Source organism: Megalopta genalis, chromosome 10 (genome assembly GCF_051020955.1).
Source record: "Megalopta genalis isolate 19385.01 chromosome 10, iyMegGena1_principal, whole genome shotgun sequence".
Classification (NCBI taxonomy): domain Eukaryota; kingdom Metazoa; phylum Arthropoda; class Insecta; order Hymenoptera; family Halictidae; genus Megalopta; species Megalopta genalis.
In genome coordinates this window covers 16363879-16389950 of record NC_135022.1, presented here as the reverse complement: position 1 = coordinate 16389950, position 26072 = coordinate 16363879, and the positions used below count along the sequence as shown (strand labels likewise).

Here is a 26072-nt window from a genome sequence, read left to right as displayed (position 1 = left end):
GCGTCGGGGGGGATTGCGTCAACGATAACAAGATACAATTTTTGAAATTGCGATAACGCTCGCGAGCCGGAACCGGACGCAGATAGAACGCAAGGTTACACTGTTCAAGGAAGTTGCGAACGAGAGAATGAACGTCACCGCGAGTTGCTGCCTGTTTCCGGCTAAGCTACCCCTGCGTGTCGCGGATCCGTTATTTCTCGGCCGGTCTAGCCTCGGGCGAATTTTGCGAAAGGGGAGACCTCGACGGCCGGTGGTGCATCGTTGCAACAAAGAAGATATCGCACCGCGAATAAACGTCCCTCGAGTCGCATTCGTCTATCGATCGCGTTGGAAAGAAGACTGCAAAGCCACGTTGTTGTCCACTTCCCGAGCGTTTATTCGCGGCGATGATAATTTCGCGAGCAATCTTTGGGAACCGGTGTCGGCATTGAGCGACGGCGATATGATGTCACTCGCGCGGAAGTGGCGTCATTTCGCTGGTCAATTTAAGGAATAAATAATTCGTGTCTGGCCGCGGCGACCTTTATTTCGTGTCTACGCTCGCGGCATGATAATTCGTTCCTCGAATTCGTTTGCGCACAGATTAAGCCGGTCGGCGTGAATCGCGCCGCTCCGGAGATTCTGCACACAGCGAACGTAAACGTCTTTTTAGTTTCCAGCCGCGATGTTTCTATTATTAGAACTTCCAAACAATCTTTAGAAAGATTAGAAATATAGTGAATTCTCCCTAATTGACGCTCAGATTGTAGACAGAAAAAAGGATAATTTGAGAAGAGGAGATACGATTATTCCCAAATTGTCCATTTTTGTGTACAATCTGAGCGTCAATTAGGGAGAATTTACTACATACAGAAACGGAAATTTTTAGAGCGGTGATCCTGGTGTCCTTTGAATTTCAGCTTTTAATCGGCCGCGATGGAATAAACTCGGCTCGGTAGAATGATTTTTGGAACGCGCCTCGAGATAAGAACTCCATTCTCGTGCGATTTGTAATTTTCAGAGGGGATCGTACGTTTCGAGCCATCGCACAGAGCGGCGCATATGTGAGCATATATTTTGTCTCCGGGACAAAAATCATAACTTCTAAACTAATCAATTTTCAAACAAAATGGCTTAATAATTTGCCAAAGAAAATACAAAAATGCATCAATTTGCATAAAAAAATTATATGACTCCATAAAAATACTCTTATTTATTTTCTATCGAATAATCAAATCTTATGTTTCCAAGCGTATTTTGTTAAATAACTCTGAAGACCGCAACTTTTGGCAAAAAAAGTTTTTACAGTATCAAAATGTACTATCTGACGAATATGTCGAAATAAGAATCCCAGGATATTTTGAGCCGCTTTTTATAAAAACATTATCTAAAATGTAGGAAAATAAATCTAACGTGATTGTTTCATTTCGTGTTAATTATTATATTGCAAATAAGCATTACAAAGCAAAATAAGCATTAATTAAAATCATATAACTCCTCGCCATCATTTTCTATAATTTCTTCCTAATATCCGCTCGGAGAACTCGCTTGAAATTAATCTCCTGCTCAATTTTTTGATCATTCTGATTATTTATTTCTGATTATTTGAACATTTCGAACACGATTATTTAGGCATTTTAGCACGTCATACACATACTTTTGGACAGATACGAAGCAGTGAATTTTTGGAATTTCGTCCATTGGCGGCCGCACTGTGCATCGGACCGAAAGAGGAAAAAAAAGACGAATGGCTGCGTGCCAACTGTAGCGTTACGGCATCTTTCTTCGATCGGTTTTTCGCCACTTTTAGTCTACATATGCTCCGTCCACCTCATTTCTCTCTGCCCGGTACTCTCTCGACTGGATCCGCGGATTATCCGTTTACACGTGTAAATGGCGATTACGCTCGCCGTGAAAACTCTACCATAAACGTTCACGGTACACCGAGCCCGACTCTATGTCCGTTTCGTCATTTCTCTGCGCGATTCCTGTGCTCCTCTACTCAAACCTATGCACGATTACATCTGCTGCCGAAGTGAGTCATTAACTGAAACTCCACATATTCGACAGAGAAAAGTCGTGCTTGCTCAAATATTGACACGTTGCGCTATATTATTTTATATATTATTATTATATTATTATTATATTCTTATTATATATATATATTATTATTATATTATTATATATTATTATTATATTATTATTATATTTTTATTATATATATATATTATTATTATATTATTATATATATATTATTATATTATTATTATATATATATTATTATATATATTCGTGACAGGCTCGTTACGAATATCCCGAACATAATCTATTCAATCTGGATCTTACGTATTTCTTCTAAATCGGAATAAAATTCGGCTCTTCGATTATCAACATTTAAACGTTAAAGCGAAGCTTGATATACGATATAATATATTTTCCTTTCTCGCACAAATTAGCGAGAAAGACCTGCTAATCAACGTAACTGCGAAATAAATCGTAGTCGCTATTATACAGTCATTGCAACCATCCATTCGTGATTTCGTTCCGAGTTCTCCGATCGTTGCGAATCGTCCGTAAACTGTAATCTGTTTTCCCAAGGGAATTCATAAGCGCATAAACGCTGGATGTTTAATCGCAAAAAAAAAAACGAGCAGCAACCGGAGCTCTACTTTCGAACTCGATAACGCGTGTTGTACGACCGCGGCTGCGTGCCGAGCCTCTCGCTCCAGCGCACGAAATATCGGCGAAGGATTGAACCGGCAATCGGCACAGTTCCTTTACGTCATCCCTCCGTGCAACACAACGAGGGCTTTCCCTTTCTTGCACTCGGCCGTCGGCACTCGGCTCTCGGTCCCGCGATCGCCGGCCCCGCCGATGATTCATCGAATCGTTATCACCTCGGCCGTCTCGCGAGATTCGTTAACGAGCCGCCGCTCGACAGCGAATTCCATTTGCCTCGCTCAGTTTTTCCGATGCTTGTAAAACGTTCCGTGTCATCGTGGAATTTAACACCTGGAAACGCAAATCATCCGCGTTGTCGCTTTCATTACGATTCTTTCCCTGTTCTCTTTTTTTTCTCGATCGGCTAGCTCTAATAGCTGGTCATTAGGCTCGCGCATCTCATTAGAGCCGTTGCGAGCGTACGATTCGCTTGTGCGTGTAATAAAAGATCGAAACAGATCGTCCATTTTATCCACGAGCGTCTCTCAACGCGTCAACCGCGGAAAATCGCGACCCGAAAAATTCCAACAAAATCAAAGCAATGTAATTGACGATTCCGAGACTAGAAAGTTGAAATTTGCCACAGGAAAAGTCAATTGGACTCTTTTGTATTCCGGTAATTCTAGCGTCGTACAGTTCGTTCGATCCATTGCGATATAAATGAATTTGAAAGCCTCGTTAAAAATTAGCGTCGCCCGTATGCAAACTGACGCGCGGCACTCAGCATGTGTTAACTCCTCGTGGCGAATGTTCTTAGCTCTTGAAATATCCTCGTAGTCGAGTAACGAGACCAAAAGAGGGAACCAAAACTAACGAGATCGGAACAAGATTCTCTTACGCAAATGCCAACCAACCACCCGTTGCCGATCATGGCGAGGCGCAGAGCTGTGCCGGCCGATTGGCTCTGCATTTTTAAAAACGCAGGATTAGTCCAGAAGCGTTGCCCGCTTGAAATCGATTCGATAGAAACGTAGGATAGCTGAACAGCACAGGTATTCCGGGGCTAGCGTGTCGGACACGTGAGAGTGAGCACAGGTGACAGCGAGGTGACAGCGCGAGCGCGTACAGGCCGGACGAAAATGCATTGGGAGCCTATAAGTACGCGTGACACAATCGTTGGGGAATGCCGGTGTCGGAGGGCCCTAGGTCCTCTCAGGTCCCACTGTGTTCGCAATCCTGTTCGCGTTCGCGCCAGATGTGATTTCTCGTAGGTACGTCACATCGCGTACCTCCCCGTCCTTCGCGTCCCGCCGAGCGCGATAGAAACGAAAACAGCCATGAAATTGCCTCCTGGATTCGTCCCGCTCCGCCTTCAGAGTTGCTTCACGCGATAACCTCGAATTTTAAGTGGATCCGATCGGCAGACTCTTTGCGAGGCGTTTCCGGAGATTGCGAGACCGATCTTTCGCTGTCTGCGTTGCGATTAGCCGGCTAGGGCAATCTGCTGGATCCCTGAACCTTGGATAGAATTGCGATCACGCAGATACGAGAGAACCCTGGAAGACTCGGCCGTAGTATGCGTGATTGTTTTTGAAATGCGTCAAACGATTTCGAAAGGATCGAATAGCCTCGGAGCGATTTGCGCCAGCGATTTTCCACCGAGTCGCCCTGTTAGATCAATCGCGCAACGTATGAATCTCAAGATTTGCATAAGTAGAATGATCAATCATGCGAACCCCGTTCACGCAAAAACAGACATAATCGAGGTGTTAAATCTTAACGTTCGTCCTAGGATCGTACGAAACTCGGAGATTTTACTGTGTTGGTCGTAATGGAATCTCATTGGGTTCTCGAAGTTGCATCGCAAGATCGAGGCAAACGAGTTCAGTAAAATACTTGATTTCTTCGAAAGCACCCTGAGCTATTTATTAAATATACTTTGTAACGATTATTTTGTTCTGGATTCCGTGTACCTCATTTGTGTGATTTAAAAGGGTCTAGCAGCTCGTAAATAAATAACAATAAATAATAGAACAATCTCTAAGAAGTCTAAAACTATCGTTGCAGCTTATTGAAGCAATAGTTATTTTTACAAAACTAAGCGATAATATATCCTCTTGTATATAATATTATTTTATTTTCCCTCACGTGTTACCCTCTTTTCGTACTAAAGCCTTTGTCCCGTGAATAAACGAACGAACAAAAATTGCGACAATAGGTGGAGAAGGATGCTCGAAGAACCGATTGTAACATTGCGTTATTGTTTCGAGACGCATAAAACGCGTTCCCGAAAGGCTCGACCCGGCTAAGCGTAGGCGAATAAATTTATGATAGGGGATCGTTCGACGAAAAGCCGCGTTTATTGTTCATCGGCGGGATAGTGGCCGCACGCGAGAAAGCTGGGTCGAACGGGATCCGCGTTTCCGGCGTTGGACGCGCCATAAAACCGCGGGGATGCTCGTTGACGCGTTCCAGATGTATTATTCTGCCCGCGGCCGCGATTCATTTACGCCCCCGGATTTTTCCGACTCGAACGGCCGAAGCACGCGCGCATCGCTGAACTTTCCTGCGTGCACGCGGGAAAAAACGCGCCGCTCTCGCCGAGCTGTTCCATGCCGAAGCCGAAGCCGAAGCCGACGCGACCAATGTCCACGATCGGAATGCTGCGCCACTCCGGCCCGCTATATTTAGACACGCGAGTTTTAATTGAGTACGCGACAACCTATCGGACGCGTGTTCCGAGGTACCAGAGACAGCTGGAGGATCGAGGATAGAGAAATGCCGGCGACGAGTTTGATATCCCCCGCCGCGAGCAGAACGCTCGAAACGAACGCGCTGGAACCGGCCAAGTCGATAAACGGATCTGGATCGACGCGACCACGATCGAGGAAACCACCGAGGAATATTCAACGGGCCTCCGAACGGCCACAATTAACTTTGATCTCACTGTCAACTGGACCACGGATTAGCAAATGGAGTGGCAAATCGATCCCGCGGTTCCGACACGATGCCCGGCGATCCAGGTGATCCCTTCGATCAACAGATCGTTCGGACCCTTTGCAGTTCGATTTGGATTTTAAGTGACCGTGGAAAAGTGCCGAGCTATAAAAATGCGGATTCGCAAATGATTCACGTGGAATTCGGGCAGACATTTTGTACTGTAGGACGTGCTGACAGTTTTTAATCATTAAAATCATTGTTTCTTATCGCTTCTGGCATCGTTAGGTTCGCACTGATTTCGCGACAGCTACTTTCCAGATGCATTCACCTCCGTGTTCGTTAATTTCTCAGCATATTTGTCAACCTATTTGTGTTAGCTACTGGTTTGATCCGGCTACGAATACAGTGAAATTCCAATAGAAGCTTTGAGTCAATTTAGAGCAATGCGAAAACTTCATGTCCTACGTACGTAGAAATAATGCTCACAGAAAAGATCAACGAAGTTGAAAATGAAATAAAGAGAACGCGCAAAGCAGATCGAGTTTGCTGGAAACATCGTGTTGCTGCCGCTTCGGAATAAACGAGTTTAATTCTTTATAGCGACGGCGAGGCCTAGAAACGACGCGAACTTACTTCGTTGTTCGATGCTCGAATGCGTGATAACCCGGTTTAGATTTGCGTTATCTGGTCGCAGAGTGAAAAGCGGCCGAGAATGCACTTTAAAAAACGCGAGTGGAAAGAGACCGGACGAGCGGGTCGTCGATGCGAGCGGGCACAAAGGGTACACCGAGTGCCGTGCGAGTTGTATAAAAGGGAGAAGAGCGTGAACACTCGGCCGAACGTAAATCTCGGCGAGCAGATTTACTGTGACGGAAACACCGAGCGGAGGGATTAACTTTTAAGATATTACCGACAGCGTTAGACTGTCGAGTATTTAGGAGGATGCGGCGTTCGCGTCTCGGACAAACGACGAGGAAAGGGGATGGGTGTAGAGGGACAGAGAGGCGGGGGGCAGGGCAGTCATAATTCATAAATTATGCAATGGCGTGCTAACATGGTTGACCGGAGGGTAATTGACCCTTATTAAATAAAGTGGTACGACCCTGACACAACCAGGAACCACGGTCAGCCCTACGTGCTCGATGCAATGTAATTCAATAGCGCTCTTCCTCGAGATTACAGTCGAAAACGTGAGCCCGAAATGTTTCGAATCCATGCGAGTCCGTTCGATAAGGTTTCTCGATCAATATCGCCTAACGAGAGAGAGAGAGAGAGAGAGAGAGAGAGAGAGAGAGAGAGACACGGGGTTAGCCTACTACCCCCCGCCACCCCCCTAGGATAGGTGTGCAGCTTGGCCCTCGCGTAATCTAGGTGTTTGCCAGGCCGCGTCTGGTATAGCCGTGTCCTTGCATAATCGAACTGTTCCTAGAAAAGAACCTAGATTCCTAGCGATCCCCGACGCCGCCCGAGCCGCGACGCGAAAAATTTCGCTAATGGATAGACGCCGAGGAAAAATCGCCACACACCGAAGAACAATGAACGCGTGGGTCGGACTTATCGAGTTGTCACACCTCGGGAAAGAATGCGTAACTGAAAACCGCAGAAGCGAGCGACGACCCTAAATTTCTGAAATCGACCCGTCGCCGCGCGTCCTTCGAAGCGGTATAAAACCACGGGAAAAGATGGTACATCGAATTTTTGGGGCTCGTTTGAAAGAGGATGCTTCAACGAACGCTTCGAATGCGTGAATCTGTGAAATTTGTCAAGAAGAGCGAGCTGTCTTCACTTCGACGCCTGTCTGTAGTAGACAGATTTAATCGGAAGAAAAGCAACTTAAGGGGATGAAGGTAGAGGCTTCACCGTGTAAAACGAGCCTAAGCAGATTGCCGTTCGATCGTTTTCCGGAAAATTTCAGCGGCTCGTGTATCGATTAGTTTTCTGTTTCGATTAAATCGTAAGCGGTAGAGTTTTATTCCGGTGAATTTTCAACGCGAACGCGCCGCTGGTTTGAAAAGCCGCGCTCTGTTCCAGTATCGCGCGACGGACAGCGCAATTAAACGGGAGCTTCTCGGAATGCGTGGCAGCCTGATTTTCATGGGATCGCGGAAACATTATTCGAACGATAGGAACGGTTCACCGAGGCGATCTCCCGGATGAAAAGGCTTCTGTTTCCTCTGTTCCCTCTGTTACGCGAGAAGCTTTTTCTTCGAGTGTCTCCCACGGCTCTTGTTCGCCGACAGCCTTAGTCGGCACGCGCGCTCGTTCATTCCACTTCCCCCGAATGCATCCGCGCTCGATGATCACCAAAAAGGGAAAACCCGGTGGTCGGATGTAAATCAGGCCGAATGGCCGTTGGCGATGTCACGTGGTCCAATCCCGGCCGCGAAACAACCGCCACCGGGAGATCTCAAAGTATTGTTTCGCGCGTTACGCCGCCGCGACCCCGATTTCTCTATTACGGGCGAGCGAAAGACCGGAGACCGAACAAGGTTCCACGGCTAAATAATCAGCGGAGCCGAAGGACACCCGAACGTCTAGATCCGGCTGCTTTCGCAGCACCCTCGAATTCCTTGGATCCTCGACACGTGTTCAGCCTTGATCGGAAACCGTGCGAGGATCAGCGCTGCATTGTCCTGCACTTGTCCCTGGAATCTCTCCCTCGCCACGCAATGCTCATTAATTAACTATTACGCGAGTCCTCGGCCCTCCAGTCACGTCTCCTCGAACACCCGCTCTCGGAAATGGAACCTACTATACGAGACACGGTTTAGGGTTGCTTCAAAGGTGCGTCAAATTCATCCTCCGTATTTTTCTTTTTCTAGTGTAATTCCGGTTTGTCGTACATAGACCGTGGATATTTATGTAAAATAGATATTGTCTGCGGCTATTGCAGTATATAGGAGTCGAATGCAATTTTATTTCATTCTGAAATAATTTTAATAAGATGGAATTGAGACGTTAACTTTCAGTTTCTTTTAATACTTTGGCGGCCGGAGTCACGTACACGTGACTTCGCGAAGGTTCGAATTATAAAAACCGATTCAGCGCAGTTATTTAAAGAACTGTATCATAATTATGTTATTAATAAAATTTATCCTATTTATATTATTACTAAAGTATATCGTAATTGCACTATTCAAAAATAGTATAATAATTACACTGTTAATACTTTGACCACCGCGACATCCATACGTGGATCACAGAATTATTTAAAATTTAATTTCTAGAAATTAATTTCTCGCTGATTCATTATCGTATCTTAATTGTATACAGATTCGCAAGAGGTAAGAATGTTGAAAAAGTAATTCATGTTATATAACTTTGCTTCGCAATTCTAAATTAATTAAATAAAATACTTTAATCTCATTCAGCTTTTGGGATTCTTGACGCGACCGTCGAATCGTTGATCTTCTCATTGCTTTGAAACGCACCCACTTGTTTTTACCATAAATACATAAAATCCAGACGTAAAACAAAAATTGACAGTTACCGGTATTCTATTATATGACAACATTTACTACGACAGAGAAGAATGCAATTGTATTCCGATTCCAAAGAAACGTATAATCGTTCAGACTGGTATCGTGGTCAGCGACATGCGATCCCGGGGACCAGAACGTATTGTAAAACAAGAAAGAAGTGGGTCATCCTGTCCGGTTCTCTTAGTGTCGCAGAGATCAGTAGTCAGGAATCTCGGGCGTTCATGGAAAAAGGAGCTCCTGCGTTAAGGAAAAACGGCTTTTCCGGAGGGATACGCTCGTCCACGCAGAGCCGTTCAAGGCCGGCCGACAATTATTCGAATTCCACTCCCTCGGCGAGGCGATTCGTCCCTCAGGACTTGCTGTCTGGGCGAGCCACGGCTAGGCCAGCCTTGCCAGGACGAAAAGGATCGAAGGGTGCAGCCTAGATAAGGTCCGCCGAGGGCGTGGTTGATTATACTCGCTGCTGTATGCTATATACACGCCGAACAACGTGTTCACCGTCTCGTGGTCTGACACCCTATCTCGAAAGTTCCGATCCAATTAATCGCGCCCGAAACCCGATACTTATTGGAAAACGTTTAGGCGCGCGCAGTACACGCGACGTTTGTCGGTCCACCTCCTTAAGCAACTGAAATTTTCGCCACTGCGGCCATGATTTTCGCGATAACGGCGTCGTAAACGTCGCCGTCGACTCGCGGAGCTACATCGCTCGCGATGGTTCAGAAACGTTGACGACGTTGCTCCGGCTATCAGTTGATATCGTGATTTTTAATGGGGAATAATATGTACCGCGACGCCGCGGCGTGTCTCGTTTTTCCCCTAAATCGCAGGCACTGCGGAGCGCACGCGGTCAGCCGAGCCCAGACGGCCGAAGAAAGGACTGTAAAACGAATCGGTGGACCATGAAATTATAAATGAGTCGAACAATCCGGCCGGTCATTCAATTCGTTTCGAATCCCACGAGCGAACGGGAAATCGCGAGCTTACGTTACCGGCGCGAGCAATTAGAGTGCTGCCGATCGTTAATGGACTGCGTAATTAACTGCCGTTCGCAAAATTTCAGGCTATTTTCCCGCGTTGTTGATAAGAAAATTATTTAGCTACCTTTACGTGCTTCCGGTAGCTAAAATGTTACCAGACGTTTTCCTTTATTACGATCACAAAAAACGTCTTTCACGCTATCTCTCACGTCCAGTTCTGAAACAAGTTGTTACGCTTTAAAAGGTGTGCGAATATCGATGAAAGCCGCTGTAAATAACCTTGCATGCTAGTTTAATGTTCTCTTAATATTTCCAAATGCTTAGCTATTCGGTTTTTACATCGAATGTCCAACTTATCTCGCTGTCATTTCATTACTGACGTACTCTGGATCTCTCCTTTCACAGGCACGTCACAATTATTTCCAGTGCAGAAAGATCATCGAACCAACAGTAATCTAAAAGTAATCCTCCGAAGAAAAATTTACATAGAGAGATTCGAGATTAAATCGGCCGTAATGGTTACACAATGTTGTTGTTCAACGTTCGATCGACGAAAAAACTGCGATATCGGGTCTCGATGCGCGATCGAGATAAGAGGTATCGCGTGGCTGATAATTACCGATGCATTATCGACCGGATAACGCCACGCGGAATTTACAGGATCGCCGTGCGCACGCCGTGCGGTGCACGAATTAATCGCGAGCACCGCGATGAAAAGATACCTCCGGCTCTCTCCCCGATAAGCCAACAGCGCCGCGTATTTGCAACACGTTCGAATGCATTAGCCGGCCACTCCTGAAACGCGACAGTCATCCATCTTGCCCGTTTATGAACGCGTCTCGTGGGATTGGCGTTGTCGCGAAGCCGACGACGTAACTCGGCGTCGCATTATGATTCCTCGGCGAACGTTAGATAAGCATCCCGAGGGAGTCACGCGACTCCCGATGGGTCCGGAGTGCCGACAGGCACGCGAACGATACCGCGAAAACGACTTTCGAATTTCCGCAACGCGACGTTGTTCCCATAACCCCTCGTTTCTTTTTTTAATCGCCAAGCGGACTTGTTAAATTGGCTCGAGAAACGCGACAACTCGATCGATATACGTTATTCGAAATTTCCGTGAAATCGCCATGTTGCAATTTACAGTAATGTCTCTCTAATCGACGCCCAGATTGACCACAAAAATGGACAATTTGGGAAGAGATGATACGATTATTCGAGCCTTGCGGTTTATTTTTATGGTTATAAATTGTCCATAATTATGAAAACGAGCCGCAAGGCTCCAATAATTGTATCTCCTCTTCCCACATTATCCATTCTAGTGGGCAATCTCAGCGTCAGTAAGGGAGACATTACTGTATTTTGAAATTGTTCCTATCGAATCGTTGCAGAAGAATCGAATTCAAGGAATACAGTAATGTCTCCCTAGTTGACGCTCAGATTGTAAGCAAAGATGGACAATTTGGGAAGAGGAGATACGATTATTCGAGCCTTGCGGTTTATTTTGATGGTTATAAATTGTCCACAATTATGAAAACGAGCCGCAAGGCTCGAATAATCGTATCTCCTCTTCCAAAATTATCCATTTCAATAGACAATCTGAGCGTCAGTAAGGGAAACGTTACTGTATTTTGAAATTGTTCCTATCGAATCGTCGCAGAAGAATCGAACTCGAGGAATACAGTAATGTCTCCCTAATTGACGCTCAGATTGTGAGCAAAGATGGACAATCTGGGAAGAGGAGATACGATTATTCGAGCCTTGCAGCTCGTTTTTATAGTTGTTGACAATCGATGATCATAAAAAACGAGCCACAAGACTCGAACAATCGTATCTCCTCTTCCAAAATTATCCATTTTTGTGGACAACCCGAGCGTCAATTAGAGAGACATTACTATAGTCGGAAAGGATGAATAAATTTTGTTGTCCGATGCCTCGTTTTCCAGAAAAATGAGCTCGAAGCTCGCCCGTTCTCGAAGACGCGTCTACTGGCGCGTCTGTTCGTGGCTTGCCGTTTCTACTTCGCGTCTGATCCAATGCACCAGATGCTACAGATATCGACTGACGTGTCTGATCGCGACTCGCGACGTTTCCACATCTTGTCTACGTTAACTCACTCGCGTTTTACGATTCTTTTATACTTCCTACGCCGACGCGGTTAAACGCGTAGATAAACTCGAGACACTCGACGCGACTCAGTCCCCATGTACGCGCATACTAAAAATAAAAGAATAATTTCGAAGAAGTCGCGGAGCATTTTCCCGTACCAGAATCGTTTCCACCTTGCCTGCGGCAATTCTCACCCGCGGTACTCCGAGAAAATTATTAACGGTATAAATCGCCGTGAAACATCGGCAAAAAAACGAACGCCGCCGATTGGAAGACAGAGGGAGCCAGGCCCGAGAGGTTGTTTTATTACCGGCAATTACTTCGGTCGATCGTCGCCGCTAATTGAAATCTGTTCGATAACGGGTACACGTGTAGCCACCCACAGAAGTCCCACAGATGCCGGAGCCCGTCCCGTCGATTCTCCTTCGTCCTCTCTGTCTCCGCTGGCTGTCTTCTAATACATCAGCGACCTCGCCGCGAAACAAACCGAATGCCCCGGGAAATTCTATTATCGCGCGACGCTTTGCCGTCCGCGGAACGGCAACGGGATCGCAATCAAGCCCACGCCATCGCCGTTTTAACGGTAGAACTTCAATGGGCCAGTCGCGGATCATCGGTTCGAGACGCTTTATACCATTCTGCTGCTATGCATATGGAATCCCCCGATTGCCGGGCACGTACAAGTCCCTGTGATTAACTCCGGCGCACAATAATCTGATCGAACAGCTCAAGGTATTGTCGCGTGCACAGGGCTCTTTACCACAAATGCTTTTAATCGAAACGTTCGCTATGCGGTCTCTTCGACGGAACGACACGGTAAGTATAATATTAGGTCGGTGCATAGGAAATGTCGGATTTGTGTAAACGAATAGTACAATATTTCGTATCGTTTCTCGAAAGATGTTTATTTAATCACAATACGACCCAATTGCTTCGATACATTTTCTCAACGAGCTTTCGATGATACAAAATTCTTTATTTCTTTATTTCTTTCAAAATTCTATATTCTTGTCATTTGCTATGAATTTTGTACGAGTTTCAACTCTGCGACTCTTTTTATGAGCCGAGTTTATTCATTCAAAAGACCAGAACATCTTCAAAAATGGTATGTGTATATATATATAATAATAATAATAATAATAATAATAATAATAATAATAATAATAATAATAATAACTCTGCGACTCTTTTTATGATGGTATATATATACCATTTCTTTTTTATAAATAAAAAGAATCGCAGAGTTCGATTTCATACAAAATAAATAATAAATGACAAAAATATAGAATTTTGAAAAAATTCCTCTTGTCTAAACATGACACTGGCAATATGCAACAAGACTGCAAAACAGTTTACGTCGTAAACAACAACATAACGTAAGCAGGGAGACGAACATTAACACATAATGAAAATCCGACGTTCCACATGCACCGACCTAATACAGATGCGCGATGATGACGGTGTGTACAAGTTTAGAAAGAATTCATTTTGTTTGCTCAACAGCGACAACCCGGAGCTGAACATTTAACACGGGCTCAATATTTACAGCCGTCGATTGCAACAGCCGGCAGCTACCGACTCGCCGTGTCGCGCGGATTATACAAATTAATGTATTCTTGTGAAAAACCGTAGAATGCGCCCTCAGAATCCGCGCAAGAGCTGAACCGGCGTTTCCATCATCGAGCAACTCCGCGATCGCGTGTCCCCGTCGAATGCCGTAATAATTGATGCCGAAACCGCAGAGATTCCCGTCGACGAGTCCCGCAGCAAGATCCGACGATCGTATATCTCGCTCGATCCGCTCTCGAACGCGACGATTCTCTAGTCTACACAACCGGTAACCATGTTGGTCGTCCGGAGGACTCGTTTAACCGTAAATGAAAACACGACGCCGCAACATTGGCACGATTCCTCTGGTATACAAGACGCGCAACACTGTGCTACCCCCCTCGGGGCCCCTCTTCGGCGGCGTTTCGAAACGACGGATCGGATCCGCGCGTCGATACGCGTCCGTTCGATCAGAATTCGCCACCAAAAATGGACAGCGGCGTAGATCGTAAAACCGCCGCGCGGCGACGGCAACGATCGTTCGAGAACGACTATTCTCGCCGCGGCGGAGTTATTGCTCGTCGCCAGGATTATTTGCGGTAATCGTCAAATTAAAAGATCGCGCAACAGGATCGGCAGCCGGCAAGGTTAGATAACGCGCGACGTCTCTAGCACGCCCGCGACCGACCCGTTCCGGTTTACGGCTCGCAAGTCGGGGCCCGGCGAATGATAATAATTGATCTAATTGCGGCAAATGAGCCGTTCGCTTAAACGCGCCGCGCGACCCGCGGATCTGCGGCCGCCTACTTGCGAAATAAGATTAATAGCACCCTGTCCTCCGCGAAGAACGGTGATCGATCGGGCGTTTTACGACCGCAATTTCGTGAGGCAACAATAGCCCTTTCTTTTTAACGAGCGTGGCTAGAAACCGATTCGGGCGCGGGATCGATTTCCGAAGCTGAAAACGCGCGCAGCTGCGTTTCGAATTGCGGAAACGTCCGGCAACTTCGGAAACCCTGCCAAATACAATCGTTCCTCTCTCGTCTGTTTTTTTTTCTTTTTTAACCAGATCCTTGGATTCACAAGTTCCTGGTATCATCGAAAACCGCTTCCTGTTTCTTGCAGTCGCCGCAGAAGATTATATTACGCGACGATCCTCGGGCCAGTTTCCAAAATCGCAAGTTTCGAATCATCCTTTGAAAACTTCCAGCTGGAAATGATGTCGTGAACATATTTGCACGGAACGAAGCGCATTTTGCGCGCGAAATCTTGCAGTTTCGTCAGGAAAATCCCGCATCAGAGAACGCGATTTCAGATTGTTCCAAATCAATTTTTTATTGTGGCTGTGTAACAAATCCGAGAACTCGGACTGAAATCGGCTGTCCTTTCCAAAATTTTAGTTCGACCAATTTCACGGATATCTAGGCGAAACAACGCGCGGTTTACTCGTGAAACCTTCGAGTTTCTTCAGAAAAATCTTACATGCGAAAACGCGATTCCTGAATTGCTCGGGATACATTTTTTGCCGAGCGGCTGACAAATCCGAGAACACGGGCTGAAATCGGCTGTCCTTTCAAAAATTTTAGTTCGATCAATTTCACGGATATCTAGGCGGAACAACGCGCGGTTTACTCGTGAAACCTTCGAGTTTCTTCAGAAAAATCTTACATGCGAAAACGCGATTCCTGGATTGTTCGGGATACATTTTTTGCCGAGCGGCTGACAAATCCGAGAACACGGGCTGAAATCGGCTGTCCTTTCCAAAATTTTAGTTCGATCAATTTCACGGATATCTAGGCGGAACAACGCGCGGTTTACTCGTGAAACCTTCGAGTTTCTTCAGAAAAATCTTACATGCGAAAACGCGATTCCTGAATTGCTCGGGATACATTTTTTTGTCGAGCGGCTGACAAATCCGAGAACACGGGTGTACGAAGTGCGATCGGAATGGCCCATAAACGGAGAGCAGACAAACGAAGTCCCGGCGCGGCGTGCCGGTCGCGTAACGATCGCCGGATCCCTCTGTCTCGATCTTCAATTTCAGTCACGTAGCTGTCGGCGCTCGGTCGCAAGCACACGGCCGCGGTCCGGTCTCGTGAAAGTCCTCTCGAGGTAACGCGAAACTGAAGTTCGATCGTGGAAAAAAGGAAAACGAACACGGACGGGGGGAGCCGTGGAAAGGAAAAAGGAGCCCCGGCGAATGGGTTTCCGCAGCTTTCACTCGGACTTTAAAGATAGAGGCGGCCAGCCTTCGAGCGTGGCCGCACGCGCGACTGGTTTATTGCATCTTAATAACGGGAGACCTTGCTGGCCGGCCTGATCGAGTCGTCTAAGCGAAATATTGAAACGAGATCCTTCGCCGCGCCAATTTAATTAGCGGCCACGCCGACCAACAATCGCAACAATCGCGTATCCGCCGCGATATGCTCGTAAACCGGAATTATCGAGCTCCCGGAAACGGAGATCGGAAAGAAAACCGAAGAGACCAGGACGACGATTCACTATGAATCAGCTCGATCTTTCGTTTATTAGATCTTTTTCGAAACTTCGTATCGCGTGGAGCAATTGAATCGTTGGTTTTCCCATCGATTAGGCTTAGGCTGGCTATCGTCGTCCTTCATTTTATTACTTCATTCGAACATCATGCTAAAACTCGATGAAATATAGTTAAACCTTCAAATCCATAATTTTACAAGAATTCTCAGTAAGTTCTCCTTAATTTTCTTTCAGCTTGTAAATATAAAAATTTGGGAAAAGGTGATACGATTATTCGAGCCTTGCGCCTCGTTTTTATAATCGTTGACAATCGGCAACTATGAAAATGAGCCTCGAATAATCGTATCTCCTCTTGCCAAATTGTCTATTTCCGTTCACAAAAGGAAAATTAGAGAGAATTTACTGTACTCTGAGAACACGGTTTCGATGCATCGATGTTACAGCATACCCAAAAAATTGCAACGATCATCGTGCACCGTTCGAGCCGATCAAAACGACCGGCTTCTGCATTTATTTATTTCTAAATCGTCGATATTATAAAGACGCTTTTATAAGAACTGATCGAATGAATTTCTTAACTCGTGTATACATTATAAAAAAAAATGTCAGAATCTAAATAAATTCAACCTTATCATTCTGATAAAACGGGTGTCAGTCATTTCGAATTCTCGATCAATTTATTGTGTTAATTCTTAATCCATCTTCGCAACACGATCTTCAGTACAACATCGAACGTATCGACCGTATTATACGTATTATAGTCAACAGTTAAAATGTCTTGTACAATTGAATGCGATTTTTTTTATCTTCCCTAGTTCGATAAATTGATCCGCGAAGACGCGCAGTGAGAACATCGCATACGATGAACAGCGTTTTTCAAGAGGATCCTCGAAAGGTGTTTGTTCATTGAGTCACCGGGCTTATTCGCCTGCTCGTCGATTAACGTCTTTCGAAAACATCGCGATAGGTAGGAGGAGGTTTAAACAAATTTTCCGTAGTTGGTTGAAAGATCGACGAAGCGGCCGAGAGGCTCGAAAGTCGCAGCACTCGAGCGGACAGAACGACGAGCGACGAGCGACGGCGAAAAGCGCGAGAAATCGCGGGGCGATCGCGTTACGAGATTGCACGGCGTTCGTCAACGCTATTTATATCGGTTACGCCAACTTCCTCCCCAGGGGCCTAAGGGTAACGTTATCGTCCAACCGGTCTGCGTAAATAGCATTTCGGAGACATTGGACTAGGCCTTCCTCCGCCTTTTTTTTCTTCTGCTTCGCATCCGAGACACGTCGCATCCTCGTTTTACGCGCGACTCGCAAATTCCTCGACCTGTGTACCAGCGAAACCATAATCCGCGGCCGACGCTACGAGAGCCAGTCCCCGTCCGTTTGCACGACGGGAGAATTTTTTTTCAGCGTGTAATTAACCTTGCGGAAACACCGCTTGATCTGACGGATGCGTGGGAAAATTCGTACGCGCGGAAATCTCGCGGGAATCCCGCGAACTTGGATTTCAGAGCAGAGCTCTTCGAATGCTTCGCCATTGTCGTGCGTCCTACACCGCGAGCATTGTTTCTTTGTTTACCATCTTTATATTGTCCATCGAGCGAAGAAGCCCTCGACATTCGCGGGCAGATAGTTCCTGCACGGGGAAGCGGAACGCGGCGACGGCTTGAACTTGGTAATCAAATGAAGTATAAGCTTCGAAGAAGGCTTAGAAATTCATAAATCCTACGCCTGCCTGGAATCAAGTGGAACGTTAAGGGGTTCAAAGTCGAGGATCTAGCGTGTCGGGCAGCTCGAATCAACCTCCGCCTCGATGGAGTCGCGTTGCCATAGGCCGGCACAGGTATCACGTTACCTCGGTGCACCGGCCTCGGTGTTAAGACACCTAATTGCACGTTATGTTCGACGCGCACGTACGCGCGCGGCACGCAAACGCGCGCCCGTCCCTTGCCGAATGCTAACGCGCCGGCAATAGTAAACACGTGGAAGAACTATGGAAATAAACATACAAGATGGAGGAACGAGAGATGATGCGATGACGGTCCAGGTCCCTTCTTCATTCTACTTATTGGTCGATTAAGCGTGTGATTACAGGTTCGATCGATCCGATCGAACAGGAATACGGTCCAACTGCTCCTCGGACTCTCGTAGACCCTACAGATCGCACTGAAACAGATGGAACCGAGGAAGCGAGACGACGGAGGAGAAACGTAGAAGATAATCGATCGCTGGGAAATGTGTGCAGAGCCGTTTGGAAACGATCTTAATTAAATCTATGACGTTCGGAAGCACGTGGTTAGTGTGTCACGCGAGAGAGACCGACGGTTTGCATGCGCCAACCTAATATTAATGTTCTCCAGATGACCGGCAAGAGAGACGGGAAAGTGGGTGAACCCGGTCTGCGGTGACGGACCGGTGTATTCGTGTTTCCCTTATCTTCATCGTTCTTGTTGTTGTCATTGTCGTCCGCCGGCTCTCTCCTTTCCCAAGTGGCCTCCGCGGACGGAGGCGGATTTGAACGTCCGCGGAACGTCCAATTACATTACGAATCGTCTCTCGTCTCTCTAAAGAGGGCTTAACGGCATAGAATGAGCGTCGGTTGAACATTCAAGATTACGAACTTCGAACCATCGATCTCCCATAGACTTTCCGTCTTTTTACCCCGGACAGCCGTTTCTCTGGGCTCCCCGTAAACCGCAGGTGGAGGCTCGCTTTTGGCGAACCGTTCCGTGGTCATCGTTGGAAAAGTTATACGGGGAAAGGCGACACGGAAGCCACGGCTCTACCAAGTTCACCGCGAGGAGGATCGACACGCGAGGTTGCACGGTATAAATCCAGCCGCGATCGATGTCCTCTTGGTAACGAGACCCGTGGACATTCCGTTTTGTCGAATGGAGGACATCCTGGATTAAAAACCCCGTCGAGGACTATTCTAACGCCGGCAGAATTTTGGCGTCCAAGACGATGTTCGCGTGTCGATGAACCCGAGAGGTGACGCCGACGGTGGGATCTGGAAGTTCCAATCGAAGTTACAGATACCAAAGTCTAAAGTTCGACGGTGTAAAGCGACCCGGACGGTCTTTTTCTCGCGCGAAAGTGATCGCTTATCGCGACACTTGAGAAGATCCTAAGAAAATCGGTGTGCTCTGCCAGTGGTAGGTTCGATCGATATCGGTGTTTCCCCGAACAAGAAAAAAGAAGAGAGCAGCTTTCGCGGGGACGAGCCGCATTGCGGAACGGTACGGGGAAATGTGTTTGCCGCGGGAAACCTGCTATCGGGGCCACGGTTAGGATACGAGAGAATAGAATATGATAGGACAGGCGCAATCAAGCGCCGAGACACAACGATAGAAACTGTACGATCGTTTGCTTCTGCGAGAAGTAACGACCCCGTTCAAGGCCGACTTATGTACTGGGTTACGCGGGCCAAGGTCGACACGATTACGTGTACACATGTCAAACGATGCTTTTTTTAACCAACCTCCGTTGTCTCGATTTACGTCGCCGAGCTGCGATAACCTTATAAATCGGGACGCGTAAAGCAACTGTCCGCGTTGTCTTATTTTCCACCGACTGCTAAATAGAACGGATCACGAAACCTGCCTCTCAATCGTCTCTGAAACATGTTGCCAAAGTACGGTGTATAAAAGTGTCCCATGGAAACGAACGGATTTAGTCGGTGGAATCGAAACTAGGAAATTAGAATCGACTTCCTAGAAATTCCAATAGCGATCTATCCTTTTTCTTGCTTCTTATCCGAGCACAAATTGGTCTTTTACTCATAATTTCTGTAACAATTAGGTGAGCTCGAAGAAACCTTTGTTCCGGTTGCCCTCCCCCCTTCCGTAAGAATGAAATGCAAAGATTGCAGTTCTCCAAAATTGCTCGAGCTTCCTTAGGAGACCTATCGTAAAACATAATGTGTGCGATGTAGAACATAACTATGAGAAATGGTATGCTTCGAAAGGGAGAAGCAGTCGTTGTAGAACACAATGTGGGATAAAAATTCGCACAGGGATATCGGCTAAAGTCTACAGCAGGTAGAATTGTGTAATTGAATGTAAGTTGAATAGACAGATTGCGAAACTCACTTTTACGTCGAAAGCGTCGGTGGGCATCCGCTGTACGCCGTTCATCTTCGATGGAACTGTCACTCCCGCGAATCTTGTCACTTATTTTTCACAGCCTCTTCTCCGTCCCGCCGCCGGTCGCTCGGTTCCCGACAGGCCTCGGACGCGGGGGTGGCACGCGGGAGACCCCGAGCACGTCCCACGGACACGTGAAAATCGTTTGATAAACCGGGCCCCGAGAGCAGCTAGGAGCCGCTTCGACGCATCCTCGTCCACGTCCGCGCGACAACTGGAAACGACTCGCGTGCGTCTTTCGATCCCTCGAATTCGATCGGGAGGTCGTGCACGTGTTCGCACCTTGCCCCCAGCTCCGAACGATCGAACTTCGATCTCATTCGACCCGACCAAAACACCATAAAACAATCCGAGTGTTATTGGGGCTGCCTGTCAGCCAGAGAGATTTTCCGGGCCTGGAAAAGCAATCACAACACGTGGCGGGATTAACGATCTCGTCAGGTGTTTACGGTAGTGTTCGGGGACCTCCGGTGGTCCTACCCTTCAGCAGATTATCGCATCTGTTGCTCCGTTCAACGGTTCAGGAATATTAGCAGTAACCCCTTGACATAAACAAATACGCGTCGAATACGTCTTGTGTTTCCAATGCCACTCTACACATTGACATAAAATACGGTCTAATATTATTGGCGAATATCGGCCGCAACAGGTCAGCAATTATCCCACCAACAAGCCCTTTTAGAATTTGTATGATTGCACGATTTCAAGTATGTCAAGTGGTCAAAAGGGCTAAACAGTCTGTCTATCGGGTCCGTGCGTGTCAGCGAACTTATTCTAAACGGCTGATGAAATTCGGAAGAAGAAACACAAAGGTCTCGCCCGAGATCTTACAGTATGGTCGAGCATCGAATCCCGCGATCGCGCCGAAAGCACCGGAACGAATCGTAGAAGCCGCGCGAGGCCGCGAGATAATGATACGGCACCGAGGCGAGGTTCGTCAAGGTTCCCGATCCTTGATCGATCGCGAACGATCTCAAGGTCCTTTCGGGCACTGATTATCGATTCCCGAGCGAGCGAGCTTGAATTCGATACGCCGTGGATCCGGTGGCATCGCGTCGACGACGACATACGAGAACCAACTAACGTTCACTGGCACTCGGCGGGCATGCACGCGCGCAACCGCTTCGTGGAGAACCACGCTTCTGCGATAACAGATTTGAACACTATGTTTCGCGCTTGCGCTCACGCTGCCACCCCGAAACACGTGGTATCCTTCATAGTACCTGCCCCTTCTCCTGACCCACAGATCCTGACTGATTCGTTCGCGATACAAGCTGATCCTGCCAGCGAGTAGTATACGGTAGATTCCGGTTATTCTGGACACTTCGGGACTAGCGTTATTTGGTTTGTATTTGTCCTAATTAACCAAAGAGGGCCGGGATCGTTCGACCAGACCCTGCTCTTTAATCTTGCTCCAAATAAGCGGAATCGATTGGGGCTCGTATATACGCATCGTATGCCCCTTCGCTGTGGAGCATGCATTACAAAGCTTTTACAATGTTTATAACAATAGTACTACTGTACGTGGTACAGTCGGTGATGCAAGACCGCTCGAATCAGAGATATTCAGCCCTCGCGGGCCACCGGTTCGCGCGGATAGATTTCCATGCGAGACGGATGCTAGAAAGGACTCCGGGGACCGAAAGATACCACGGGCAGATACCGCGGCAGCCAGCTACTCGAAAACCCGACGTGTTCCATGTCCGAGGGGGAGTAGAAACAGGTTTAAGAGCGTAGTTGACCGCGTCGCCTTTTAAATCGGTCATCCGTCTAACCGGGTAGAAATCACGGGTCGATTCGAAATCAGAGGCACTCTCTGAGGCAGCGTCGGGGGACGGTTGATGAAGCCTCACCGGTGAGCAAGCGTGTGCGCCGAGTGATCAACCGTGGAACCGGTAAATTGAAACGGGCCAACTAATTACCGGTAGGCGGACGAGGCTCGAGCTAGGATCCCGCGACACCGTCGGACCAGGTGGACACGTTGCACTCGCGACTCGTGGCAGATAATAGGTCGCGGATTGGCACATGGCAAGCATGTCCACGCCGCAGGATTCTACGTTAGCAGCCGGCGTTCGGGCGCTCCGCGTCGCGACTGCCGCCGCCGCTAAAAAACCATACGATGACCTCATCACACCAACTCTGTTCTCCTGCCCATGTCACCGCTACTAGCCGGCCAGAAAACATCGTTACCTGCCATCGACTCCTGGAGCTAGGCCATTCGTGACGTCCGCCGCTCCTCCGAGCCTCTATTTTAACAATAACAATGATAAAAGAATGGTAACGACATGAACAAGGAGAAAGTAACGACTAGACAGCGGATTCTCATGCAAATATATAGTTCCAAAGACTTTACCAATTAGTTTTAATTCGTTGCAATAGAGGTAGAAATCTTAAAAGATTTTTTTTTAATATTTTTCTAGGTCCATGTTTGAAGGATTAGGATAGTTTTAAATGCATGGAATTCGTAGGCAAGGAGTAAGTTTGAACACTTGCAGCATTGTCAGGGACTTTCTAAATGAGCGGCGGTTTTTATGGGACTTGACTGAGCAGCGGGTTTGTACTCATTAGAGATGAGGATTGTAGGGGACTCCTGAAAGAAAAATAAACTATGTTAGTAATACTAAAAATGCATTCCTATTCCACAGTTTGCTTCGAAAGTATAGAAACTATTATTAATAATAAAATAATAGAAATACGTATATTACTACAGAATAAGTATTCTATGTACTTATTGTATCTTAAATATTTCAATTTTAATTATTAATTATTTACTTCAAATATTTTCTAAATTTTCTATAAAATAATAAATAAAAATCTTTTCTTACTAAATCTAATCCTAATAATTATGACTTAGTTGTATAGTTGCTGCCGCTGCAATACCCGGTTCTTACATACTCGAAATAATTTTTAAATCTACAAAGGACAGAAAATAAAAAGCTATATATGGTTAGTGTCATTAATACTACTTCAATAATTAAAAATGGGATACTTTAACGATGATACAGGTCATTATAGATGAGTGCAGTGGAATCCTCCTTGGCAAACAGATCAACTGGGTCTCCAATTTTCTAAGTCAGTCAGAAAATCAATACTGTCAGTGAATGGAAGATGTCCTATATGATTTAATTAAAAAATTTATAAACTTCGAACTCCGTTCGAAACTATAAGAAACCGTACCTGACTGGGGCCAAAGAGAGAAATGAGAATAATGGCGGATTTGTGGCGACGATTTGAAAAATGCGCGCCTCTTGCACCGCATCTGTATGCATTTGCAACGTTGTAATACATAAATTTCCACAGTCAAAGATGAATTCTTCTTAAATCTACAGAGTTTAAATATTCACAAAACATGTGTACGCAACAGTATTTATATTAATATTATATTATTCATACTTATGTTGCGATTAAAATACAATACCAAAATTCTAACCATGAAAATGGTTTCGAAACCGGTAAATTTTAAATACTGAAATATTATTACCTATCCTTATTAACAATTTGTTATCTCATAGAAAGACCGTGTTCAGGTATTAATGTAGATGTTTATTTATTAATTTATTTAAATTAATCGGTGTTTCTACTCCAATTACTTCATCAACACGGGACCATTACGTTGCGCAAGTATGTACATTAATGAATCCTACTCCTGCATACCTCAAGGCCACAGCTTGATCCGTTAGCGAGAGTCGGTATAGAAATTTTCTTTGCTCTGATTGGCTAGCAATGCACTGCTCAGACAGTATCCATTGCGGATTGGATGTGCAGTAAAATGATGGGGTTGTGCGCACCAGCTTAGGGAGTAAGAAAAGCGTGCAGGAATAGGTCCCGTTACTGTGTGTATATTCGACTAAAGTTGACTGAAGTCTGAAACAGTCTGAACAGTGAACAGTATGGAGACACACATGTGACAGTTATCATATGCTAAAAGAGAGTTTGTAACAGTAATTTACAAGAGCCATTACATTGGAGATGTATAATTGAATACAAAAGCAACGTCTTTAGTGACAGCTCATCGAACTTTTCTATTATTGACACTTATCAAAAAACAATTATTAACAATGGCTTCTGAAAAGAACCATTCTGTTAATTCGAACCATACACTTCCAACGAACGTGAAGATCAAAGTTGAACCAGGAACGTCAATGCCTGCTCCCATAAGAAACATTAAGATTGAACCCGGTCTGTCGACGTCTACCACTAGACTGACATCGTTCCGTTTGCCGAGAGACCTAACCTTAGGAGGCAACATAAAAACAGAAAAATCTAAAAAAGTGTACACACCAAATTTAAATGCTCAGAGAACAAAAAAGAAAGAGTAAGTTATAAAATTAAGAAATCAAGCTATCATTATAATAATTAAATAAATGTCTATGATTTCATAGTGATGCCGGACCAGGTGATTCTGCGAAACCAGGGAGGGTTAGAGATAGTGTTCGAGGACGTGGTAGAGGTGGCAAAAATGATAGAGGACGTGGGAGAGCTAGCAACTTGATACAAGTATATTAAAAAGATCATGTTTAATAAATATATATATATATGTATTGTGTTCTATGTATGTTTTACTGTTTTAGTCTAGTGGTATTTGGTCTACTGGAATAAATAGCACACCGGGTAAACGTAGTAGTGGTGGCGGTGGTGGTGGAGGCTATGGAGACAGTGACAGAAGCTCTCAAATAGCCTTAGAAAAACCAAAATTAGATCTAAATCGTACTGTTGACAAAGCTGAGGAAGAAGAAAAATTGAAATTGTTATTGAGAGATGATTTTATTGATTCCGGAGAACCTGAAGATATTGATAATGGACCTATTACCTTGCCAATGCTCAAAGGTATATTTTCTTATTAATATGAAGAGTAACTCCAGTAGGATACATCATCTTCTAATTACAGCAAAGCTACAGAAAGTAGAAATTAAACAGGAGATTGGGCTTGGGGAAGAAGAAGTAAATACAAAACCGATTATATCAGAGAATGGAGAAGGTAAGTATGCTCTTATTTTCACTCAGAATAATACTACATCACTACTACTTTTAGTGTTACCAGTTAAAAAGGAAGTTAAAATCAAGATCCCTAAACCGGAAGTAAAACCGGAAGAGGAGTTGGATAATATTTCGCAGATGATCGACAAGACGAATTCGTACATTCTAATACAGGTTGATATATGGTTATATGAAATTAATCATATTTGATCTTAGAATTGCGATTATGATAAACAATCTGTAGTTTCCAGATTGTTTACCTGGTTTTGTTGGAAGCGCTGAAGACACTAGATCTACTCGTCCAAATGCATCAAATCAAGAAAAAGAAAATGGAACTACTTCGGACACAGACTTTTGTACTTTGAATAGCTTGAAGCCTGGTATTTTAGGAAAATTACAAATTTTAAAGTCAGGAAAGACACGATTAGTGTTGGGGGAGAACAATCTGATTGTAGACTTGGGATCGCGGGTTAGCTTTCGACAGGTACGTTTTTTAAAATAATATAAACACAATTTTTACAGTCCCTGTAATTATACTTTTTTTCAGGATCTGATCGCTGCGAAAGTAGACACCGAAAAGTTAACTGGTGATTTAATAAATCTTGGGCCAGTTAGTAACACGCTTGTATGTTCCCCTGATTGGGAATCTATGTTGGCTTAGGTGTAAATATATTTTTCTTATAAAAAATCGTATGACATGAGTAGATTCATTCATACATTTAAAATATAGCACTCCTGAAAAGTTTGTTATAA

The 26072-nt window shown here is 45.5% G+C and overlaps 2 protein-coding genes and 1 long non-coding RNA gene across 4 annotated transcripts in view; 1 reads left to right on the top strand and 2 right to left on the bottom strand.

The window, feature by feature from the left end:
• Positions 1-22398, bottom strand: part of Lmpt (four and a half LIM domains protein limpet) — a 124916-nt gene extending 102518 nt beyond the window's left edge. Inside the window, exons 1-2 of one of the 2 annotated variants that reach the window (XM_076524852.1) lie at positions 22265-22398; positions 20289-20737 (exon numbers count right to left, since the gene is read on the bottom strand). In XM_076524852.1, coding sequence (XP_076380967.1) covers positions 20289-20333 — 45 coding nt within the window. In that variant the 5' untranslated portion in view covers positions 20334-20737; positions 22265-22398. Of the gene's footprint in view, positions 1-20288; positions 20738-21173; positions 21368-22264 lie in introns of those variants that run through there. The other variant, XM_076524853.1, reaches the window with a different exon arrangement.
• Positions 22399-22511: 113 nt separating this feature from the next.
• LOC117220171 (uncharacterized) lies at positions 22512-24160 on the bottom strand. The gene is made up of 6 exons (XR_004490210.2): positions 23997-24160; positions 23520-23601; positions 23332-23410; positions 23168-23255; positions 22696-22932; positions 22512-22588 (listed from the first exon to the last, which is right to left on the bottom strand). It is a non-coding gene; the product is annotated as an uncharacterized LOC117220171 (long non-coding RNA).
• A 144-nt stretch (positions 24161-24304) lies between these two features.
• On the top strand, positions 24305-26012 carry RpIIIC53 (RNA polymerase III subunit C53). Its single transcript, XM_033469893.2, has 7 exons — positions 24305-24657; positions 24725-24839; positions 24914-25169; positions 25231-25320; positions 25375-25493; positions 25564-25803; positions 25867-26012. Exons 1-7 carry the CDS (start codon positions 24401-24403, stop codon positions 25978-25980), a joined length of 1191 nt encoding a protein of 396 aa, XP_033325784.2. The 5' UTR covers positions 24305-24400; the 3' UTR covers positions 25981-26012.
• Positions 26013-26072: the final 60 nt, after the last annotated feature.

Coding starts and splice junctions, on each gene's coding strand:
- RpIIIC53 (XM_033469893.2), top strand. CDS start 24,401: ATGGCTTCTGAAAAGAACCATTCTGTTAATTCGAACCATACACTTCCA. Junction 24,658..24,724: donor CAGAGAACAAAAAAGAAAGA/GTAAGTTATAAA, acceptor ATGATTTCATAG/TGATGCCGGACCAGGTGATT. Junction 25,804..25,866: donor CGCGGGTTAGCTTTCGACAG/GTACGTTTTTTA, acceptor ACTTTTTTTCAG/GATCTGATCGCTGCGAAAGT.